The 21,234-nt window shown below is 39.0% G+C and overlaps 1 protein-coding gene across 3 annotated transcripts; it reads right to left on the bottom strand.

Moving 5' to 3' along the window:
- Positions 1–117: 117 nt before the first annotated feature.
- LSM14A (LSM14A mRNA processing body assembly factor) lies at positions 118–19,875 on the bottom strand. 3 transcript variants are annotated; one of them, XM_065848042.2, is made up of 10 exons: positions 19,486–19,875; positions 11,692–11,855; positions 10,168–10,300; positions 8,970–9,092; positions 6,947–7,123; positions 6,584–6,646; positions 5,689–5,868; positions 4,220–4,391; positions 3,178–3,406; positions 118–1,981 (listed from the first exon to the last, which is right to left on the bottom strand). In XM_065848042.2, exons 1-10 carry the CDS (start codon positions 19,604–19,606, stop codon positions 1,958–1,960), a joined length of 1,386 nt encoding a protein of 461 aa, XP_065704114.1. In that variant the 5' UTR covers positions 19,607–19,875; the 3' UTR covers positions 118–1,957. The 3 variants fall into 3 exon arrangements, with proteins under 3 accessions (XP_065704114.1, XP_065704115.1, XP_065704116.1); XM_065848043.2 differs by having other exon boundaries at positions 8,970–9,089; XM_065848044.2 differs by lacking the exon at positions 6,584–6,646 and having other exon boundaries at positions 19,486–19,874.
- Positions 19,876–21,234: the final 1,359 nt, after the last annotated feature.

Raw genomic sequence — 21,234 nt, 5'->3', positions numbered from 1 at the left:
CGGAAAGGAGCTCCCGCCAGCCCGGGCCCGCGGGACACAAACAGCCCCGGGAACCCTCCCTCCAGCAGCACAGGCCGGACCAGCACCGCGAAGCACAAGAAAGAACGCCCGAAAGAGTGGTTTTATTGAACAGTTTATTCTGGTTTAAAATAAAAAAAGACACCCTCACTTCCGTGGAGCAAGGTACACTGAAGGAACCGAGCACCCCCTCCTGCCCCCCGTTGCGGGAAGGACTGAAATTCATTCCCTGACAGCATCGGGCGTTGGTATTTACAATTCATCGTGTTAAATAAGCCTGGGACACCTCGTACAGTATTGCAACAGCACAGCACCTGCCTCTATGCCCAAAAACCTCCACAGCTGCTCAGAACCATGATTTGTGGATCCCAAAAGGCGTTGTTGTTAACATGCAAAAAACATTACTAAACAATATTATCTAACTTCTACGGTTGCCAAATACTTGACCTTAATAAGGAAACCAATTACAAAATACTTCCTTGTAGTGCTATACAAAAGTTATAAAATTAAGATTCTATCAACCACTTTTAAATATTCCAATTTTCCAACAGTGCAGTTTTCCACATCTTATCACCACTGAACATTTTGAAATTAAAAAAAAAAGGAAAAAAAATCAGCAATTTAGATCAAAATTGTTTAATCTTTGGATCCCTTTATTCCTGTGGCCTTCATATACATATACAGACACAAATGACCAGGTTTCTAGTTCAGCATATCAAAAAGTTGTAACTAGTCATTCAGAATTGGCAAAAAGTCCATTCTATGTCATTTGTGACTCAACGGTCTTAGAAGCAGAGTCTTAATGTCTCCAAGCTATGGTCTATCAAAATGCAAACAACTTCAAACACTAAGAATTCTTTAAATTGCTTATGTCTACAGGTATTACAACAAAGTTAACATTTCAAGAATTGACAAATGGAGACATACGTTTGTCCCAGGCATTCCAGGAGAACCACAATCACTCGTGTGCCTGGTCCATTATTAAAAAAAAAGTTAATATTTACCACTAAGTAAAATTAATTGCAATTTGTGACATACGAAAAATTCTTCTCCTTATTTGAAAATATCTCCTTAATTTGGTCAAATCCTGTGATATGCCAGAAACTAAAAAAATCAAACTCTTGCAAGAGAAGTGAAGAGTGTATCCAGTTTTGTGTAATGGAAGAACATTTTCAAATCTTCATTAGAGTCCAAATATAAAAATCAAGCATTTAAGCCTGAAAAGCTGCTAAAGAAAACAAAACCAACTAATTCAGTGTTCTTCAGCATATCCACTTTTGCAATAACACAGTATGTTTGCTGACTTAAAAATGTTTATTCTTTAAAAAATTAGTTGCTTTTTATACAGCTATACAAAGTTTGTAATGTTTCTTTGGCAATGGGATATAATGGAATTTTACAACTATATAAAAAGTTTCCTTTGCCTAAGAAACAGTATTTACTGTGTGTACATATTTGACTGACAAAGCAAGTTTTCTACTGTCCAGCACCCTAGTTGATAAAAGTACAACTATCTCAAAAGGGATATTACAGGATTTCCAAAAAACAACCTTCAGTGGATCAAAACACTCACAGTATCAACGGCCTTCTGCATACAATTGTCCTTACAACTTGAAGCAATTATCAAATACAGTTTAGTAATAAGAAAAATCCTTTCAGCGATGAAAAAATACTTAAACTCCATCGAAGTACTGCTTTATAATTAACTATACATAAGAAATTACTTATCCTTCTGTCTCAAATATATTTAATGCTCACTGTTTTTAAAGATGGCCATTTTTCAAAAGTAACTGCATTACACCCCTTTGAAATTAAATAGTTAAATCCCAGTGCTGGTGACAAGTATACAGCAAATTAACTTCATTCTTTGCAGAGATTGAAACTAATTCTCTGGATCAAGTCGATCTAGACGTTCACCTGGTTTCAGCTTTCTTGTAGACTATGCAGCAACTTTGTTGTCTTTCTAGAGGGAACAAGAGTAGAATGTTAAAATTCATTTTGCAAAACAGAAACCACAAATCAACCTGGACAACAGCACTGGGAGAAGATGCACTGTGATGGCTACTTCCCATCTTCTGCATTCACAGGAGACCTCCCATGTGATCAGGTCAGCATCTGGGCGAAGCACCCTCAGGCCCACGCCCGTTGCAAATGAGCTGCTCCTCACTCTGACTACGTCTGGCACTCAAAGCCTCGGTCATTACACCACCTCCTACTTGTCTGGAGGGCTGTGAAATTCCTTCCTTCAAAAATTCAAATCTTTGATCTTAAACCCCTCATTTCAATTAATGCTCAGCTAACAAAGTGTTATTTAAATCACAGGATTAATTGTTGCAAATGATTTCTGTGCTTATGTGATGATGAAAGCGTGTTTGTACAGCAGGTTACTTCAGTCAGCAAACCTGACATGGTGGCTTGTGCATAACATTTAAAGGAACTTCATGCTTTGTTCATATTTAACTAAAGTAGTAAGTACTTATTTTAATATTTTAAAAACACTTTATGGGACAGACAGAAGTATTTTCTTTGAAGGTTTTATGCCCAGTCTCCCTCAGTTCCTCAGCTCCCTCAGTTGAATCACTGGCTGAAAAAAAGTCAATTTGGCCCTAGATTTCCCAACTGCTATTGGATATAATTATGTAAAATTATATTTAAAAAAATAGAGTGTGTAACAAGACCTTACAGAACTCAAATTAGTTTAATCTTCTTTTGCAAAGGGTCATCACTATGCTTCAGTAACTTCAATTAATCTATTTGAGGGGTTATTTAGGAACTTGCAAGTCTATAGGCTTTGTGCCAATTCATTCACAAAGAATTCAAAAACGTTTCTGGCACACTAAAACTAACTTAAATTACTCCCTCTCGATCTTTACAGTTTACAATATTGCTTAGAAAAAACGCCCACAATTCACATTTGTAAAACTTTGATTAAATGCGCAGAACTTCTAATTTCTGACCACCCCCACCCAAACTCCAGCTATAGAACAAACATTTAGGACATGTGAAGAAATGTAGCTTTTAGTTTTGGTTGCTGTTGATAATAAAATGATGCGATGTAACTAAAATTTCAGCATTAATGGACTGTCAGTTAAGTAGCTCAGAGACCTGCAAAATATTATGCAAGAAATTCTAGTTCAACATGAATTAAGTATATTTTACCCTATATTCAAAGTCGGCAAACTCCCTGCCTCCACGACCTCCTCTGAATCCACCACGAAATCCTCGAGGGGCAGTGAAGCCACCTCTTCCACTTCCTCGTCCTCTTCCACCTCGGAAGCCAATGCCCCCTCTGCCTCTGTAACCCCCACGGCCGCGATTGGGACGCAGCGGTATCCCAAAGGTCTCAGCATTTAATCTTCTTTCCTCAGCCCAGGTGGGTCGCCGCTCTCTGCCACACAAAAAGAAAAAGGACTGTTTTAAAACCCACTTCAGAAGGAAGGCTGCCTGGATTAATTAGTATTGCCAGAAAGCCCATGAAATGAAAAATGATACATTAATCACATTGTAAATATCTGCATTATCCCTTCTGCAAGAATCTAGGTGTCTGACGCAAATAATTTAACTCAATTAGAAGAGGTGTTACAGTATCACGATGTTTCCCACAACAGACACAGCCTGCATCTCTGCACACAGCATCATGTAATAAATAAATAAAAGCTGTCTGCAATTTAAAACAAGGGAGACTAAGAGTTTGCAGTTACAGATGTTACTTTACCTATTAACAGCTGTCAGTACAACAAAACAGTAACCCCCCTGTAATTCACAATAGGTCAGCAATCCACACATCTTGCCTAATAAAAAGGCAACAGCGAAAGATAAGCTTCAATTTTCCTGAAATGCTGTCTTCCCATTCAAACCCACTACTGGCCAAGACAGTTACATAGGTTACTGAGAAACCATTACCAAAGCACAGTTTAAGTGGTCATTTAGTAGCAACACAAAATACCCAGCTTAGTAAATCTGGAAAGGTGTTTCTAGGGTATGTACGAGAAGCATGGTTCTAAAACAACATTTCAAAATGTCTTCCTATTAATGTATTGCACTTACAAAGCAATGTTGTGCTTCATATTCCCATTTTATTTTTGCCCACTGCATGTGGAAATAAGCTTTACTCTCTTTCAATTCAGAACACACTGTAGTGAGTAGTGCTGACATAAGCATGCACTAAGCAGACTAACAGGCTTTCCCTTGCAGGCCATACCTGTTGTCATCACAGGAGATGTTATCAAAGAAGGATTTGGTTTTGTCATAGTAGCAGTTGGGTCCAAGCGGATCTTCCTCATCTGCATTCCCTTCGCTATTTTGGGTATCGACACCTGAGTCACCTTTGTCTTCTCCATTTACAGGCTTCTCTGGTTTCTCAAGTTTATCTTCTGTAAAATAAAAGTAAATAGAAGCCTTCGAGACCACCATACTAAACAAAACAGCACTGTTAACTTATTCGCAAACAGACACAAACTATACTGACCTGTGGCAGAATGGATTCAATAGCCATTGATTTTATAACCTACTCACTACCTCCGTCCCAAACTTCAAAGCCTCACTTAGTCATTCTGCATATAAAAGCTACTCCGTGTTTCTGCTCATCCCTGTTACCCTTCTCTTCTGTCTTCGCTGTTATCTCCTTCAAGACACAGGGCCAGCACTCCAGCTATTACGCTGTGAACTGGTTTTCTGATATTTCTTTGCTAATAATGCCTGAAGTTCAACTTACTGTTTTGACTGGTATTGAAAAAGAAGCTGATGGTTCAACAGAACTAGCTATTACAATATTAAAGCCTCATTCCTAAATGCTTTACAGGTTAAATCTCATGATGCTGTACATAAACTTCCAAAATACACACACACACACAAAGATTACCACTCTGTCTCATAGAATATTTCTATAGCTCTTTTTAGCTTTCCATTGCCACTTTATTATTCTGAAAAATATTAGTATCAACAGCAAAAGGTAAACCCATTTAAAAATGATCCAGAAAAAGGCAAGCACCAGAGAACAAATCATATGGTACTACACCTGTGGCTTTTCTTTACACTGAGATGTGAATGTTTATTCCTACCTTTTGTTTCCCAACTTTTAGCCAATCTTTTACCAAAATAGGTAACTCCCTGTATTAACCTGTAGCAATTTCATCCAAAAATAGTAGCAGTAGTGTAACAGATGGCTGGTTGCAAGAGAATGAGGGAATTAAAACAGAAGCCTGCCAGAAAACAAAACAAAAGTGCTGGCAGCATAGATCTAAACTACTCCTGTGCTTCTTTGGAAAAGGGTAAAAGCAAAGAAATGATAGAAACTTTCTTAAATTGAAACTCTCATGCATCCTCCAGCAAAGTTTTGATCCCAAATTCATGTTTTTGTGATTGCTTTTGGTCTCTTAATAATAAAAAACGTTTTCGTCTATTGCACCTTTTCAAGAACTCAAAAGTAAACACACTACTCAGATTTTTCAAGTGATCTGCATTTTTAACCAATGAACTTGTTAGAACATGATGTATATTTGCTAGTTAAACTCTGTCAAAACCTATTGATGCAAATATTAGATTAAGAGATGATCCCAGTTTACTTCTTGATTTTTTTTTAATGACTGCAAAAAAGAGTTAGTACAATATGCCTTTTAGAAGTTTTCCAAGGTAGAATTAAAACAGCAATACAAGCAAGTATTGGTTTACCTTTTAGTTTAAGTTTATTATGGAATTCTCTATCAATTTCTTCCTTGTTGAATTGCGCATTTGCACTTTCAAAGTCAAAGTCCTTCTCAAACTTCATTGGACCATCCCTCCTAATACCGAATCTTCCTCTGCCTCCTCTGTGACCACCACGGCCTCTCCGTGCTGAAGGTCCTCCTGGAACTGAAAAGAGGGAAATTTGTGGTTTTGGTTTGTAGATTAGTTTTGCTTTGAGGGGAGTGGGGGTAGCTGTTTATTTACGTGGTTTGTGTTATTTTTTTGTTTGTTTTTAAATTCCTGAGGTAACAGGTTAGGACTTCATGCATCCTCTTCCTGCATTTGTGTTGTTAAAAGTCCTGCTGGAGCAGCTTGTCATTTGTAAATGCACTTAAAATAATTGTTGCAGTGACACAGAAAGCATAATAGTGCTAAACTTGGGTACTAAAAGACTTTCCAGAAGTCATAAAAGCTTTCTGAAGAAGAGTTCAAATGTTAGTGGCTTTTTGGTCAAGTATTTTCATAGGTTACAGGTTTTATTTCATGCTGTTGTGTTTATAAATCCATTAATACTGCTGGGGGGGGAGGGGGGGAGGGCGGGTTGCATTTTTATTTAAATCGCTTAATATAGAGCAACCAGAAAAGATTTTATCTTTAATGTTGACTTATTGTTCTTGTATTATTCTGACCCAAGGCAAATTTATTGCTACCCACTAGAAACAACTATGTGAGAGCATTCTAAATACGTAAATTCTACCATAATCTGAACTGCAAGATCTCTGGACACTAGAAATAAAGTCCTAGCAGTTCATGAACTGTACAAAATGATGTATTTTAGCAGACTTTTAAAACTTAATGAAGTCTGAAGACAATGATAACTATTTTTCAAAATAAGATTTACCAATTTGTCGTTTGCTTTCATTTCTGAGTTCATTTTCTGATCTTGAAACTTTGTGTGCTTCAGCTAAAGTTGGAAATAAAAAAATTATTTGTTTATCCAATTAGGTATTTTTGATAATACTTTTGTATATAGTTATGTAGTTCAGATTTCAAAAAAAGCCAGACCTATAAAAGTAAACCACAAGTTTAACTCCATAAAAGAAAAATAGAATATATGCTTGGCTTTAAAAAGAAACATATTAATCCAGGTCTCTGCTGTCCAGTCTACTAGTAATGGACAGCAGGAGAAATCCTACACATTACCCTTAGAAGGAGCTCTTCACATGACTATGGAATAGGCCATATGAAAATTATCCAAAGGTACCTCGTCTGTGCTCTTGATTCTCTAATGACTTCTGGCTAGCAGACACCAAAGGTCTGGCTGGTACAGGGCTCCTCCTCCCAACCGGTGCTGGAGTAGGCAAGTGGGCCGAAGCTGTTTGCACTGCTTGTTCCATGGTGGGGCTCCTCCTCAAATGATCTATCTGAGGGCTTGAACGACCTGGAAAAAAACAAAGCCAAAACCCAGAGAATTATTTCTCATTCACAAATTTGAATTAACTGCTCTCAACCAATCTGGACTGACAGGTTTATCTGCCTTACCAGTCTAGATAGCTGTGTCCAAAGAAGAAATAAATATTTCTGCACCCACAGATCCACTAATCCAGAATGAAGGATATTTAGCAATTCCCCTTCCCCCAGTCTAAAAGAAAAAAATGGGTAGGACAATTAATCCCTACCAACCCATCTATGATGTGCATTTAGCTGTGGAATGAAACTCTTTGATTTGAAGTAAAAATGCTCTTTCTGCCTCCTTGGAAAGCCAAGTGGAAAGTGACTACTCCCAAAGGCAAAGATAAAGTTTTCACACTGAAACTGAATTTAATCTAGTGCACTCTGTTGTACGAGCAACACAAAAAAAGTGAACAGTGAGAGCTTGTACCAGGCGTAATGCAGATGAAGGAGCTATGAAAGCTTCCCCACAATGTGCTGTTCACACATTGCAATTTGCAGCATGAGTGATTGGAGCCAGAAGCATGTTTAGAATTGAGACATCTGATCCAGCCAGACAAGTCTATGACACCATTTAGGTAAATCTACTAAGAAATTAGAATAAGACTCAAGTCCCAGTAAGTAAAATAAAAGAATACTGTCATATCCCATAAAAAAAAAAAAAACTAAACAAAAGAAGAAAAAACACAAAAAACACACAGAAAAAACCCCAAACCAACCATACCACATTTATGACCTACAAAGACGACAAATATTTTTAAAAGCAAACACGCATAGACAAAACTTGTTCATGCCCCACAGGAAATTTTGTGGCAGAATGTGCGTTCATGCAGAGCATGTGTCATACATCAAGTTTAATAATCATAGAGGTTTTAATTTCACCTACAGAAAACCAAGCTGCTACTCTTTCAACAGAGAAACAGTAGATGGTCAGCATACTCTTTGCTCCCTTCAAGTAATACAACAAAATAGAACTTATTTTTTGTAATCCACTCAACCAATTGTAGAAAGCAGTCCTAATTGGCAAACAAATCTCAACTAGAATTTAGGAAAAAACCTGTTTGCTGTAAGTAAAATAAAGTGTTTTGCCTTTTAACACTACTACATAAACTTAAAAATGGCACTAGGAATATATCTTAGCACACACTTTTACTTGCAGCAATGAAAGTGGAAGAGCAGGAAATAACACCTTTTGGATTTTGAAGAGCAATCTTGACACATGCATGAAAAGTGAGGGTGAAGGTGCTCAAGACTTAATTTATTTTTTTCTTCACCACCCAAAAAGCACCAAGAATTTCCTTTTTGGTTTTAGTTTATTTTTCCAATATTACAAAAACTACTCATACAGTTTCGATACTATTAAGCTGACTTAATTGTCCTGTTACTGTCTCTACAGGCAACCACATCTGCTGTTAGTATTATTTATGTAAATATACATTAAAAAAAAACATTAGTAATAGATTTAAAAACTGTAGGCTGAAAGACTTCACAATTCAATCAGCATGAAGTACCTTGCATTTTGTCATGCTAACAATAAAACTAGATATTGAATTTCCATATGCACCTATTTGCTAATATTATTCAACTGAAGTCCTGCTCCTCAATACAGAAGCCTTAAGGATAACAAATGTGTTGCTTACAGTTACCTATGCAACATGCACACATACAGAAAAACACATTTAAAGAGAGGTACGAAGCCGTTCAGTGCTTTCAGGTTTTGATACCAAGTGTTTTCGTGACAGAATTCAGCTGTTTGGTCAGCATTTCAGGCAACCACCTAAGTCACCGGGGCACAATTGGTCAAAAAAGATCAAAACCTTCTTAAAAAGATTTACCTTGAGACATCTGTGTTTTTAGTGATCTTGCATCTGTTGTAAAAGCAGAACCAACTGCAGTGCTTTGGGACATGCTAGCACTGCCTGACGAGTCTGTTCCAAAAGATGTTAAAGAGCCTCCTGCTTTGAAAGAAATAATATAATTGTAAAACCTTGTTTATGATTTTTTTCTGTATTTTTTTTTTAATTAGCACTAAATGATTACTGAAGTCATATTAGGCAGTTATTGTAGAATAAACACAAGTTTGCCTTTCCTATACACTTTAAGTTCAATGTAATTTGTGCAGTCCTAGTAAGTGGTAACACTGTAATATCTTGATGCTTTTTATAAAAAAAAAATTAAAAGAGGACTGCTAACTTTAGTATTGCAAGTATTAAAGCAGCATAGTAATGACAGCATCTTACAGAGAAATAAACAAATGTTATTTGTATATATTTCCACTTAGCATCTTTTAAGTAAAAATATGACTGTCACATCTTACGAACTGATATCAAGTTATGGCCAATTCTACAGCTTTCCTTTCACATGTCAAACATTTACAGTACCAGGAATAACACTGTTCCCATAACAGTTACAAGAGTGAAAGTTCCAATGTGAAAAACTAAAAACGGAAATAAAAAACTTTAAGGGAGGAATAAAAGTTGCTTGGTGAGTCTCAGAAAGCATCTGTGGTATAAGGGAGCAACTAACCCATGCAGCTCACAAGTACTTCGAGCACATACTTCATGCCACGCTAACATCCCAAGGAGGACAGTGCTGGCACATGTCCTGCTGAATAAGCCGAACCCTCAGTTAAGGCACACACTACCTGTTCAACCTGGGATACCAGGTGTCCACAGCACAGCTATGGAGCTTTTGCGGAGGAACTGCCTCTACCACTTGTGAAATGTAATGAATACATGATTAATGTAATGAATATATATGATAAAGAATGAATTCATGAATACAGGAACCTTTACACACTCTTCCCTCTGAGACAGGCTGTTCAGCTCTCAATCACAACTGCTTTGATTTGAGCTGCAAAGGCAATGAACAGCTCTGTACTTTTGAGCTAAACTGCGGAACTGATACAGATTGAAGACTTTGGATCCACCCCTAAGATAAGATGCTGATGGAATTATAAGCACCGATCACTGTTGATGCACACACATACAACTTCACTTATAGGAAAACACCAACTAATAAAAATGAACATACCAACTCCAACAGCGCCAAACTGCTGCCCCACCAGTGGGCTTGGACTAAACTGACTGTATGCAGGCATCCTGCCAAAAGGACCATAGGACCCCACAGACTGGAATGAAGATGTAGTCGAAGATCCTAGTGAAGACTAGAGACAAAACACACTTGCAGAAATTAATGTTTACACAAAAAGTAGAAAATGGTTCTGCAAGGCAAGAAATGCAGAAACTCTCAAACCCCTTGTCAAATTTAACCTAATGCCACCATTGCAGCTAATACGTATAAAGACCTTAACATTCATAAAGTTGTTTCTTAGAGCAACAAGAATTTAACCGCTTTAACACAGAAGCAAAGACAGCACAAAAATAATGAATTACATACATTACTCTGCATGAAAACCCAAAGCAGACAACAGGTTGCAGAAAACATTGCCACAAGTACGTCCACAGTTTAGAAAGCACTTCTACCCTCCCAGTATCAGAAACTTGCAAAAACAGTACCATAACATTTTGCAATCTTTTCCCTAGAATCTCAGATACTGGACTCTCTTGTCAAACATTTGTATAAGCTTTTGTTGGCAAACTCCGAAAATGTCAAATCTTCTTCCCTAAGGTTTCAAAAACTACATGAACAATGGAAGACTCAAACATAATGGAGGAAGGTGGGGTCATTACTATTATTTGGGCTAGCAGTAATGGTATTTCACAGCTCTCAACTACTTCTGACAGAAGGAGCTGCACCCAATTTAACAAAAGACCTTAGAGGATTACAAGGGTATTTTGTAAAGAAGCATCAAGATTTTTATCTTACAGAATAGATAAATATTAGAAATTTAAACACTTAACATGGCATTATCAAATTCTATTTGAACGAATAATTTCCATCTTGCTCTCAGGGATGATTTCAAGACATCCCACAAGCACAATCAACAAACCAACAAATTTCAGAGATCAAAAATACCTATATCTGTCAGTCCACATACTACAAAATAAGATTAATCCTGAGGGCTTCAAGTTGTAAGTTGTTTTCCCTTTAGCAACCAAGTATTCCATTTTCAAATAACTCCTCTTCAGTATGAAGTTCTTTTAAAAACACGTAGCTAGATGAAACATTTTTACAGTCGTAGTCAGTAAAAAAAAGTTGAACATTAAAAATCAAAAAGAATACAAACCAACCAAATCACTAATGATTTGGGGAAATTTCAGCATCTACTCTATTTGACTTACAACAAGTCTCATCTTTCCAAGAAGTCTTGCATATGTGTCCTCCTAAGCAAAGTACCTTTCAAAAAAGGCATCAAAGTCTACCAAAAGTCATGAGCTGTTTTTGAAAAACAGGCAACTTTGATATCCAGTGCATTGTGCTAGAGTTAGATTTCAACCTTGATTTTCACAGTTAAGGGCATGATTCAAAAAGAGGAAAATCTTTCCAAAGTTATGCAACAAACATTTTTAATTTTTAAGTACTCAGCTACAGAGCGCTTAAAGCTACCAGGTTATATCATCAGCAACAAACATCCAAAAATATGTTTTGACTTACCTGAACAATAGCAGGGTCCTGTGGCAAAGAACACTGAGGCTTTGGTGGCTCACAGACAGTTAGGTCTTTAATGTCACTGCCACGGAATATAATGTACTCAAAGACTTCATCACGAGGTGGTATAGGTCTATCAGTTGGTCTATCTTCTGTACCAAAGGAGCGAACTGCAAAATTGAGAATGGAGACAAAAATAACAATGCCCCACATTCAACAAGGTTTCAAATATACTGCAGAGACCAATAAAAAAAAATATATAATTCTGTTGGAAAAAACAACAACTTATTAAACAGGTAGCATATTCTTTGCCATTATCAACTGCTCAGACATAAATAAGTCACTTGACCTTATAAATTTCACCTAAAAAAAAAAAAAAAAAATCAAGCAGAAAGACACCTCTTATTTTCCTTACTGAAACACAATTGTGTAGACAATTTTCACTACACAAAATGCATTCTTCATGCTGTTGTAGGTTTCATATTATCCCTGCCAAATTAAGTAAACTCACTGGGGCATAACCATCTCCCTAAGTAGGCCTGCACAGTGCGCAGCTTACCAACACATTAAGTTTATTTGTCTGTACCTGGCTGAATTCCAGCAGTTTTCAGATTGCATACTGATGAAGTTTATAACACTTTTCCCCTTGCCCTACGTATAATCACTACCGCTGTATCACCGGCATCGCTTTCACTACCTTCTCCAAGACTTTCCCCTCACAAGACTGCCAACTCTAGGTGAATGCAAAATGAAGCAAACAAATTAAAATAATCTGAAGAGATAAGTCTCCAAGAGCTAGAGTCTTCTAAGCAAAAAATAAACAAATTGAGAGCCGGGAGGGTGGGGCGGGGAGAAGTCACATTCTGCTGAACATCAACTTGCAGCAGCTTTAACAATCCTTCACAACCGCCTTTGCTCAAACCTTTTAGGAGGCTTTTGTCTGCTTTGTCAGATAGTACACATTATGCTGAGAAAATGTAAGTATTCTGCTTTAATTTACCAGAATTAGTTTTCCCTCCATTTTCAGATGCATCAACAATTCAGAGACATCATTAGGCACTTATATTAGGCACCTATATGCAGCCATAAAACCATAAGTAAAAAAACGCAGAGTTTCCTGTAGAGCTACATAAAGTTATATAAATTTATTTCTCAGGCTGCACTAAGCATCTTCCATCACTGTTCTTCTAGTACTGAATAAACAGAGCTTATTAGTCAAGTATTACAAATCTCTTTGAGAAGCATAATTCATGAGTAAAGAGATCAACTCCACACTACATTAAGTGGTTACAATTATTTTGTTCATAGTTATATCATCTACTGAGCTGAACTTAATCAATTTTTCTATTTCTGTGCATCTCGAAGTCTGCTCTGAATGGTACTAGAAAATGTAAACACTGTAAAAAGGCATACACTGTTAATTTCAATCTTCTGTACCAAGATAAATTTGTTTTCTCTTCTTCCTCTACAGAAAAAGATACCTGAAGCTGAAGAATTTGCAGGAATTTAACTCAAAGTAACTACACAACAGTTTAACAACATTATCAATTGATTCTGTGTATTACTGTAGTTCAATTCTGCTGTCTTTCTGTTTCACTGACTTAATCCTGGATCCAACTTCACTTTCTGGTCATCCTAGACTCTATTTATTAGATAACTAGTAAATTAACCTGGACCTTCATTGCACCATTTGACCTGCTGGCTGTCTGGAAGTATGACCCAAGTTGATTTTGTATGAGTTCTCTTTATCCGACACCAAAATGGTTGCACTAGTAGCCATGTTGCCCACAAAGGTGCACAAAAACAGCCAGAGTGTCATCAGTGTCTAGATAAAGTGAAGGAACTAAGCAGTAGCAATGCCACAAAAAAGGGTAGACGCTAGAGGATCACATCTCACCTTCACATAGAAATGAAAATCTGATTAACTATGGAAGAAACCTGCTTTGAATGTATTTCAAGTCAGAACTACACTGCACAGTTACATATTTTACTATTAACATCAACATGACAAGACATATATAGAAACGGTTCTAACACCTGGCAATGACCTTTCTCCAGTCTAAACCAGCAAAGAAAAGTGATCAACCTAACTTTCATACCTCATAAGAGGCAAAGTGATGTTACTGTATGTCAAAAAGAATTTTTCTTTCTCCCCATCAAAAATTATGAAAACATCAAAAGGAATTATTTTCAATACCAAAATTTAAAATTATCTTTAAGATATTCAGCTGTCTATGCAACTAGATCAAGACACTGATAAGGTCGTCAATGGGTTTGCAATAAAACACATCAAGAGTTGCTACTAAGAGGTTTGTTTTTCTCTCTACCTCTCTACTGCCCCAAACCAAACTGGTTTTAATGCAACTTTCTGCAAAATTGGACATTGCTCAATTTTGTGCAATGAACATTAGCTCTGCTGAAAAGAGGTAAGCAAGCTCCTCTGATTCAGGATTCAGCCTTCCTTTCTCACCACAAAGCAAGAACAAAAGCTATCCCCACATCTAATTTCCTTCTAAAGCAAGGAACCAGAAGTGCATGTGTGGCAATCCAACGAAGTTTAGTATAAGGGTTACTCAATGTTTTTGCAGGGTCTATTCCAACTCAGTCCTTCAGGTATTAGAATAACGTAAATAAATGAATGTTACTTTAATATTTTGCAAAGAGACAGCTAACTTTACAGTCTCTTCTTTCCTAACCTGGACTAGTATTTAACATAATCTGAGCTCACTAAAGTAAAAAGTCTAATATTAAAGGTGGCCAGTACCAAACAACTTTTGAAATAAATAGCTTTTACCATAGTTTTGCATACTCAGAAATACTAAGTTGCCAAGTAATCAAAAAGACACAGTATTGGAGCAGTAGCCTTAGAGTTTACCCAGCTCTGTCTTTAGGGGTATTTCCTCTGACCACATCCTTCCTCCAGAACAGGGTGCAGTGGTTCATATGCAGCAAAATATTAAAGAGTAAGAAGAAATGAAAATAAAGATGTGAATGATAACAATCTTATAACACTTACCAGGACTACAGTAAATCCATTTAATCTTACCTTGTCAATTTAAGTGTTTTGTGCTTCTGTTTGTTTGCTTTTTAAATGAGCTAAACTGACTTTGTAACTTGCAAACAAAATGGCAACCATCACAGTTAAAAGCAAATTAAGTTTTTGTCAGAGTAAAAAACCACACTTAAGTAACTAGCTAGAAAGAAGCTAATGCTGTTGAGGCTAACACGATTCATGTATGTGACTTTATACCCAAGTATTTCCACCAATTTCACACTGAAGTGCTCTGAGCAAATCTTTGTACAGATTTTGACTGACTTCAATGTTATCACTACACTATATTTTAATGCATATTACTATATTATACCATTATATCAAAGTAAAACACTGCAACTTTACCTGCCAGTTAACAGAAATTATTACCTGTTGATTAACACATAAAAATACTGTGCTAACCAGCAGCCAAGCTGTATATTCTACTAGCAAAAGCGCACTCTGTTCCCATATAATGCAAAATACTGCAAGTGGGTAGTTCAGTCTCTATACACTACTGACAATCTTAGGAGCCTTACTTCTTATATAGCATACAAACAGAGAAATCAGTCTTTCCCCACTCTTAAGATACGTATGAGAAGCACGATGACTAGAATATCAACACCTTTTCCCTGTAAGCATGTTCAGATGCCTGCACATCACATTACAGGAATGCCTTAACATGAAGGAGACAGCCTGTGGCGAGCTTATGCCTCCAGAACAGTTAATTCAGTCTGCATTCCCTTACTCGTAGAGGTGGCGAGTTAACAGGGAGATAGATAGGAGGGAAGTAGCCAGGAGTGGGCTGTGACAAGACTTTTTCATCTGTGACATACTATGCACTGGGTTGGTTTGGCACACATACCCTAAACCTCAAGACATGGAGGGAGTATGCCAGTTAACTGACTAAAAAATAACTTCTTAAAACTTGATAAATCGTAACCCTTCACATTCCTGCTCCCACCCTTGAACTACAGGAAACGCTTGAGTCTTCACAAGAATTTAACTTTTTTCTGTCTATGTTTGAGTCTTTCACCCAATTAATATTGCATAAAAGACTAACAGAAAGGGAAGTTCTATCTTTCATGTGCCATTCGACTCCAGAAAACACTATCACAGATGACTGATGCCAGAAATACTAGAAGTTTAACAACTTCTTAAGTTACTGAAAGCTATTTTATTAATATCTATTAATTATAATGGTTCCAAACACACATCTCAATAGTGTAACAGCTGTAAAGTGAAAACTAATACATTTTATCAGAGACATGGTAAATAATTTTCTGCTTCTTATACTCACATGCCTAAGGATTCCCTACTGTCGGCAAGCAACAAAGCCTTTTCTGACCCCATATGGTGGCTCTTACACAGTTTACCTCCATTAAAAATCCATGCCTCTGTGTTCATGCATTGAAACAGGAATACATTATGTACTACTAACATGAAAGATCCCACCTAGTTTTTAATGCTGCAACATATAAAGATCAAGCACAATCAGCCATGATTATTCTACGACTGTGCCCAGGTAGGGCAGCAATCACTTTACAGCAAGGAAATTTTACTCCTAACTGTGGCTTGCTAACTATTCTTAGATTAGTTGGACTTAATGATGTTTAAAAAATTGAGTATGAATTAGTAGAAGTATGAACTAAAAGGACATTCCAAGTTAATTTAACTTGAAACTTGAGAATATGAGTGTGTGGGTTTTGGTTCCACAGACCAGCTCAGAAAAGCTGACAATCCAAAAAACATATGCACCAACAGTATGTAAAAACCTGAAATAATTGTATAGCTTGCTTAATATTTGGAATATGATAAAGATGGGAATTTTCACTGCTATTTAAATAGCAAAGCACTTTAACACTTTGTGAAACGATGCACTGTTTTCCCTTATCAGGCTCTAGCTTAGGATAAAAATGTTACACTTGATTTAAAACAGTTGCTATCTTTCTCTAACTCATGACATAGAGGCCACAACTTTTGCTAGTGAAAGGATCACTGCTTTGTAAGTAAAATGCCAATTAGAGAACTATGGAAGATTGCTCCTCAGTATCTGAAGACTATAATCAGCACCCTGTTAGCAACCCAAGAATCTTATTTCTGTCTAAAACCCCAGATGACTTATGATAAATGAAAACATTCCACACATACAACTTCATGAGACTAATCTCAGTCTTCAGTTTAGCCCACTGAACTCCTACTGCCAAGCAAATCTGTAGTCATTCAAAACCAGATTCTACTTCTTTTGCACTTTGTGTCACAAACAATTTCAGTGATTTCAGCAAGTATGTGAATAATTATAAACCTCCTTCCACTCAATCCAGGTAACAGTCATATGAAGACAGCTACACAGCAGAACAACTGAAAGCAGAGAGTCATCTTCTGGGGATTTTTTTGTCTCTTTCTGACAAAATTTTACATTTGTGGTGAAGATCCACAGCAAACAGTTCTGGTTTGACTTCTGGACTCACCACAGGAAGAAAAGACAACTATTATATGATCAACGTATTTCCAGCTACAGACACTTCAGAAGGAAGACCTGCTGCTTTTGCATACAGACCTGGCTATAATTAACCAACGACACTTGTGTTTGCTATCATAACACATTCACATGACCTAAACATTCATTTATTCAGAAACTTTAAAACTCTAGAGTTAAGCATTTTGTTCACGAGCCCAGTGAATTGTTCTACACTCCAATATGGCTGTTACCAGCTTCCAGATTAATCTCAAGATTTTTGGTTCCAGGTGGCCTAGAAATACTGGTTTATTCTGTTCTGAATCATGACATTATATTACAAAACACACATTCTTCAGCTAACTCAGCCAAGTTTTATTAAAGCAAATTTAATGGTTTAGATTTACATTTCTGATGAGAGCTATGGGAAGAAAGTAGATTAGATTTGTAACTGTAGTTTGATCCATACTAAATATGTACACTTGGGCAGATATGCCATGACATGACATAACTGCTTGTGAAAAGTCATGAAAAATCAGCTTGGTCAGCACTAAATCTGTCTAATTTAGAGCAAGACTATCACAAGCTCCTCAAGGATGGGATTCTTATAAGTGCTTTTGCACAAACCTTAACAATCACAGCATGCAACTGGAATTCCTAAACGTTTATTTTTAATCACAGTGCTCATCTTTTTATCCTATGAACAAATACTAGCTGCCCTTTTTAAATAATGCAATTCCAGCAAAGTAGTTTAACCTAAAGGCAACTTTAGAAATAAATAAAAATCACATCATGAATGCTAAACATCCCATAAATGAACTATGCAAACCGGGGACCAAACCTACTACAATGTGTCTCAAAGCATACATTTAGGAATTTACAAAACAAAGCAATCTATTTCTTAAATAATAATTATTTGGGGCAGTGGAAGAAGGGGAGGAAGAAGAGGGCCTTAAAGTGACAAGGCACACAAACAAGAATTACCACAAAGGCCAATGCAAGATAAAAGCAAACAAACTGCTACACGGTATCAACTCCACAGACCAACTATTATACACACAAACTACAGAAAACATACCAGATTGTTATCATCCTAGGATGCTAAGCTCATCACATAAAACAGGAACTGAAGTTCAGAATACTCTCAGTCCCAAATATTTAATGTAGACAAGGAGCAACTTCTCCCCTTACCTAATGGCTGGATAAAATCTCTGCTTTTAAATATGCATTTAGATTACTTAGTAATGCTTCACAAGTCAAGAAGTGTAAAGTAAAATACCATTAAGTTTTGGAGAATGTATTATGAAGATGTTAATTAAAATTCTGACTTAATTTTTAATGTGAATATTACACACTCACTGCCGTGGCTAATATACTTGTGTTGAGAGTGCATTATCACACACAAGAAACAAGCCAGTTTCAAAGACCATTTTTTGTTCTCCAGTCTCTAACTTCTTAGTAAGCACATCTTCCTAACTTTCCTACACACACACACACCTATATTGTCTGGCCAACACATTCGCATGCAAGTGTCTGTACTCGATTTTGATTCACAGGGTGCCTCTGAACTGAAGAACTCACGATCAGCCTTTGTTAATAACCTAGCACTCACAGGACCCAAGTTGTCTTCTACCCCAGGATGCAGAAGAGTCCAGTCGTACACAGCCCTATAGCCTGGAAGTCTGGAAGTTTTACGATGCAAAGAAATCCTCTTTCGAGCCTCCCTCTCCTATTTTCTTTTATACACTCTGGACTACTTTCACCGCTAACGGCTTCATACTTTTACTCTACTCAGGCCGCCTTTGAGCAGCCCCTAACCAGGGAACGCTCCTGGCTCCTTCTTCCGACGGTCCATCCGCGGCCGCACTTTCCGCACGCCTGCCCGGGGCCAGGGCAGCAGCCGCGCGGCGGGAGCGGGGCTTCCGCACCGCTGTGCACCCGCCGCTCTCCCAGCCCCCGCTCACTTCCACCTCCGCCGGGAAGCGCCGCGGGCCGCCGCAGCCGCTCCGTCGGGGAGGATGGCGGGAGGACGCGGCACCGGCCGCAACTCTCACCGAAGCTCCATCAAGCCCCTTCGCAGCTGCCGCCGGGCCCTGACAGGCTGCAGGCCTCCCCCTCGCACCCCAGGCCTCCTCATCGCCACGACGCCACGGACGACTCTGCCGCGGTTTCAGGTTCTTGCTCGATCCCCAACGGGCCCCCAACGGTTCCTGCGCCGCCACACGCCCCGTGGCCCCACTCCCCTCCCGCCCCCTCGCCGAGGCGTTGCTGGGCCGCCAGGGCCCAGCCCTCGGCTCCGCCAGGCCCTTACCCTTGGCCAGCGCTACAGTGGAGTTCTCGGTGTCGATGGTGTACAAGATCCCCTCATAGCGGATCTCGGCCTTGGAGATAAGGCTGATCTTGCTGCCGATGTAGGGCGTCCCCCCGCTCATGGTGCTGGCTCCTCGGTCAGGGACACCCCCCCTCCTCCCCTGCCGAGCACTCCTGAAGCCGGACACAAGCAACGAAACAAGCCTAGCTCAGAGTCGTAGTAGGCGCTCTACTCCTCCCGCTTCGAACCCAACCTTCCGCCGATCCCCCAGCGACGGCTCTCCCTGCGCAGACTCCCTCAGCACACTCCGCACCAAAAGCGCCCCGAAGCTCCCAACATGGCCGCCGCCTTCATCTTCCCTCAGAGCCGCCCCCCTTCGCTCCTGCCGCGAAATGGATGCCGGGAGTGGCGGTGATCTCGCGAGAATTGCCGGTGGGGCGGGGCCCGCCAAGGGAGGGCGGGGGCGGTTGTTTGGGCCACCCGGGAGTTTAACTTGGTGGCGTGAAGAGCTGGCGGCTCTAGCGCTTTCGCGCCTTCCGTGAGGAGCGCGGCTTCCCCGGCACCCGTGCGGCTCGGACCGCGGGCTATGCTCGCCTGTGTTCTGCCTGGCCTAGGGGCGGTGTGTGGGGTCGGGTTGGGGCTGTGCGTGGCCCGTGGGTCTCCCAGCTTCCTCCTCCCAGGGCTCCTGCCCAGCGCGTCGGGGGTCTGGGTTCGCAGCTTGAAAACCCATGCCCTGCCATAGCCCGTGAACACCGGGGGATGTGAAAGTAGGTTCGCTGGTTTCGGGTTTTCGTTGTGGTGTTTCGTTTTGTTGAGTTTTTTTGTGTTTTGTTTTTGAGAGAGAGAGGCCCAAGCTATCTGCCATTGAATGCTAAATTCTTGTGATCCTTACTAAGCAGGTTATAATCCAGTCCTGTGGAGATTTGCAAAAGTCTAGATGATGATAACTATTTAGTTTGTATTTCAAGGGGATTCTGTTAAACTCAGTTAGCAGTGTTGAGATAGTCAGATCCGGCCAAGCAACGTTAAGCTACACAACTGTTGATGAACTCTTAACTATAGTATGGAATTATTCCTGAAAGAAATACTCTTCTAGTACAAGTAAGAACACACGCACACAAAAATGTGATTTGAGATTGTAGTTACACACCTTAAGTAAAATCCCAACTGAAGCTTCCTGTTGGAGACTGCCCCAAGGCCCTGTTTGTATTTGCAGCCTGGAAAACAATGTGCAAAAAACCTAACTTCTGGAAAAGGTACGTAATAGTTTTTATTGCAGCAACTGGACGCTAATATGCTGTAAGGATTCAGCAAGTATTTTGTTCAGAGTACGGCTTTGAAAAATAATGGCAAGCCAGTTTTTTCTGGAATGGCCTGTATGGTTCTAAATAGGAGCCATACTACTAGAAACTGCATGCCTGAGTTCAACTGACTGTAAAGTCCTGGAGAACTCAATTGCCCAGGGATCTTTATTGTGATGTGCTTCTAGCATGTCCTGGACTACTTGAAAGATTTTGGAACAAAGTTCTTTGGTTAATGGCTAGAGGTACGTGGCCACATAAAGTTCATGGAAGAGTGCTGTTGGAAATTGGTATTTGTAACTCAGCTTGAAGTAAAGCTACTGTTTAGAAAATAACAAAAGACATTTATGATCCCTGACAGGAGAGTCTTCCTGGAGTCTTCACTGGAGATCGGTCTGTGGCTGCTTCTCAACTGTGGCTAAGTAACATGCTGGAGGAGGTGGAGAGC

The sequence above is a fragment of the Patagioenas fasciata genome, chromosome 13 (assembly GCF_037038585.1).
Source record: "Patagioenas fasciata isolate bPatFas1 chromosome 13, bPatFas1.hap1, whole genome shotgun sequence".
Classification (NCBI taxonomy): Eukaryota; Metazoa; Chordata; class Aves; order Columbiformes; family Columbidae; genus Patagioenas; species Patagioenas fasciata.
Note: the sequence above shows the minus strand (reverse complement) of the source record. Positions and strands in the feature narration are given on the sequence as shown.

Excerpts from the sequence above, each read along its gene's own strand:
- LSM14A (XM_065848042.2), bottom strand. The coding sequence starts at position 19,606 with ATGAGCGGGGGGACGCCCTACATCGGCAGCAAGATCAGCCTTATCTCC. Across the intron at positions 4,392-5,688 it reads TAATAAACTTAAACTAAAAG|AAGATAAACTTGAGAAACCA; the intron begins GTAAACCAATAC and ends TTTATTTTACAG. Across the intron at positions 3,407-4,219 it reads ATCTCCTGTGATGACAACAG|AGAGCGGCGACCCACCTGGG; the intron begins GTATGGCCTGCA and ends TTTGTGTGGCAG.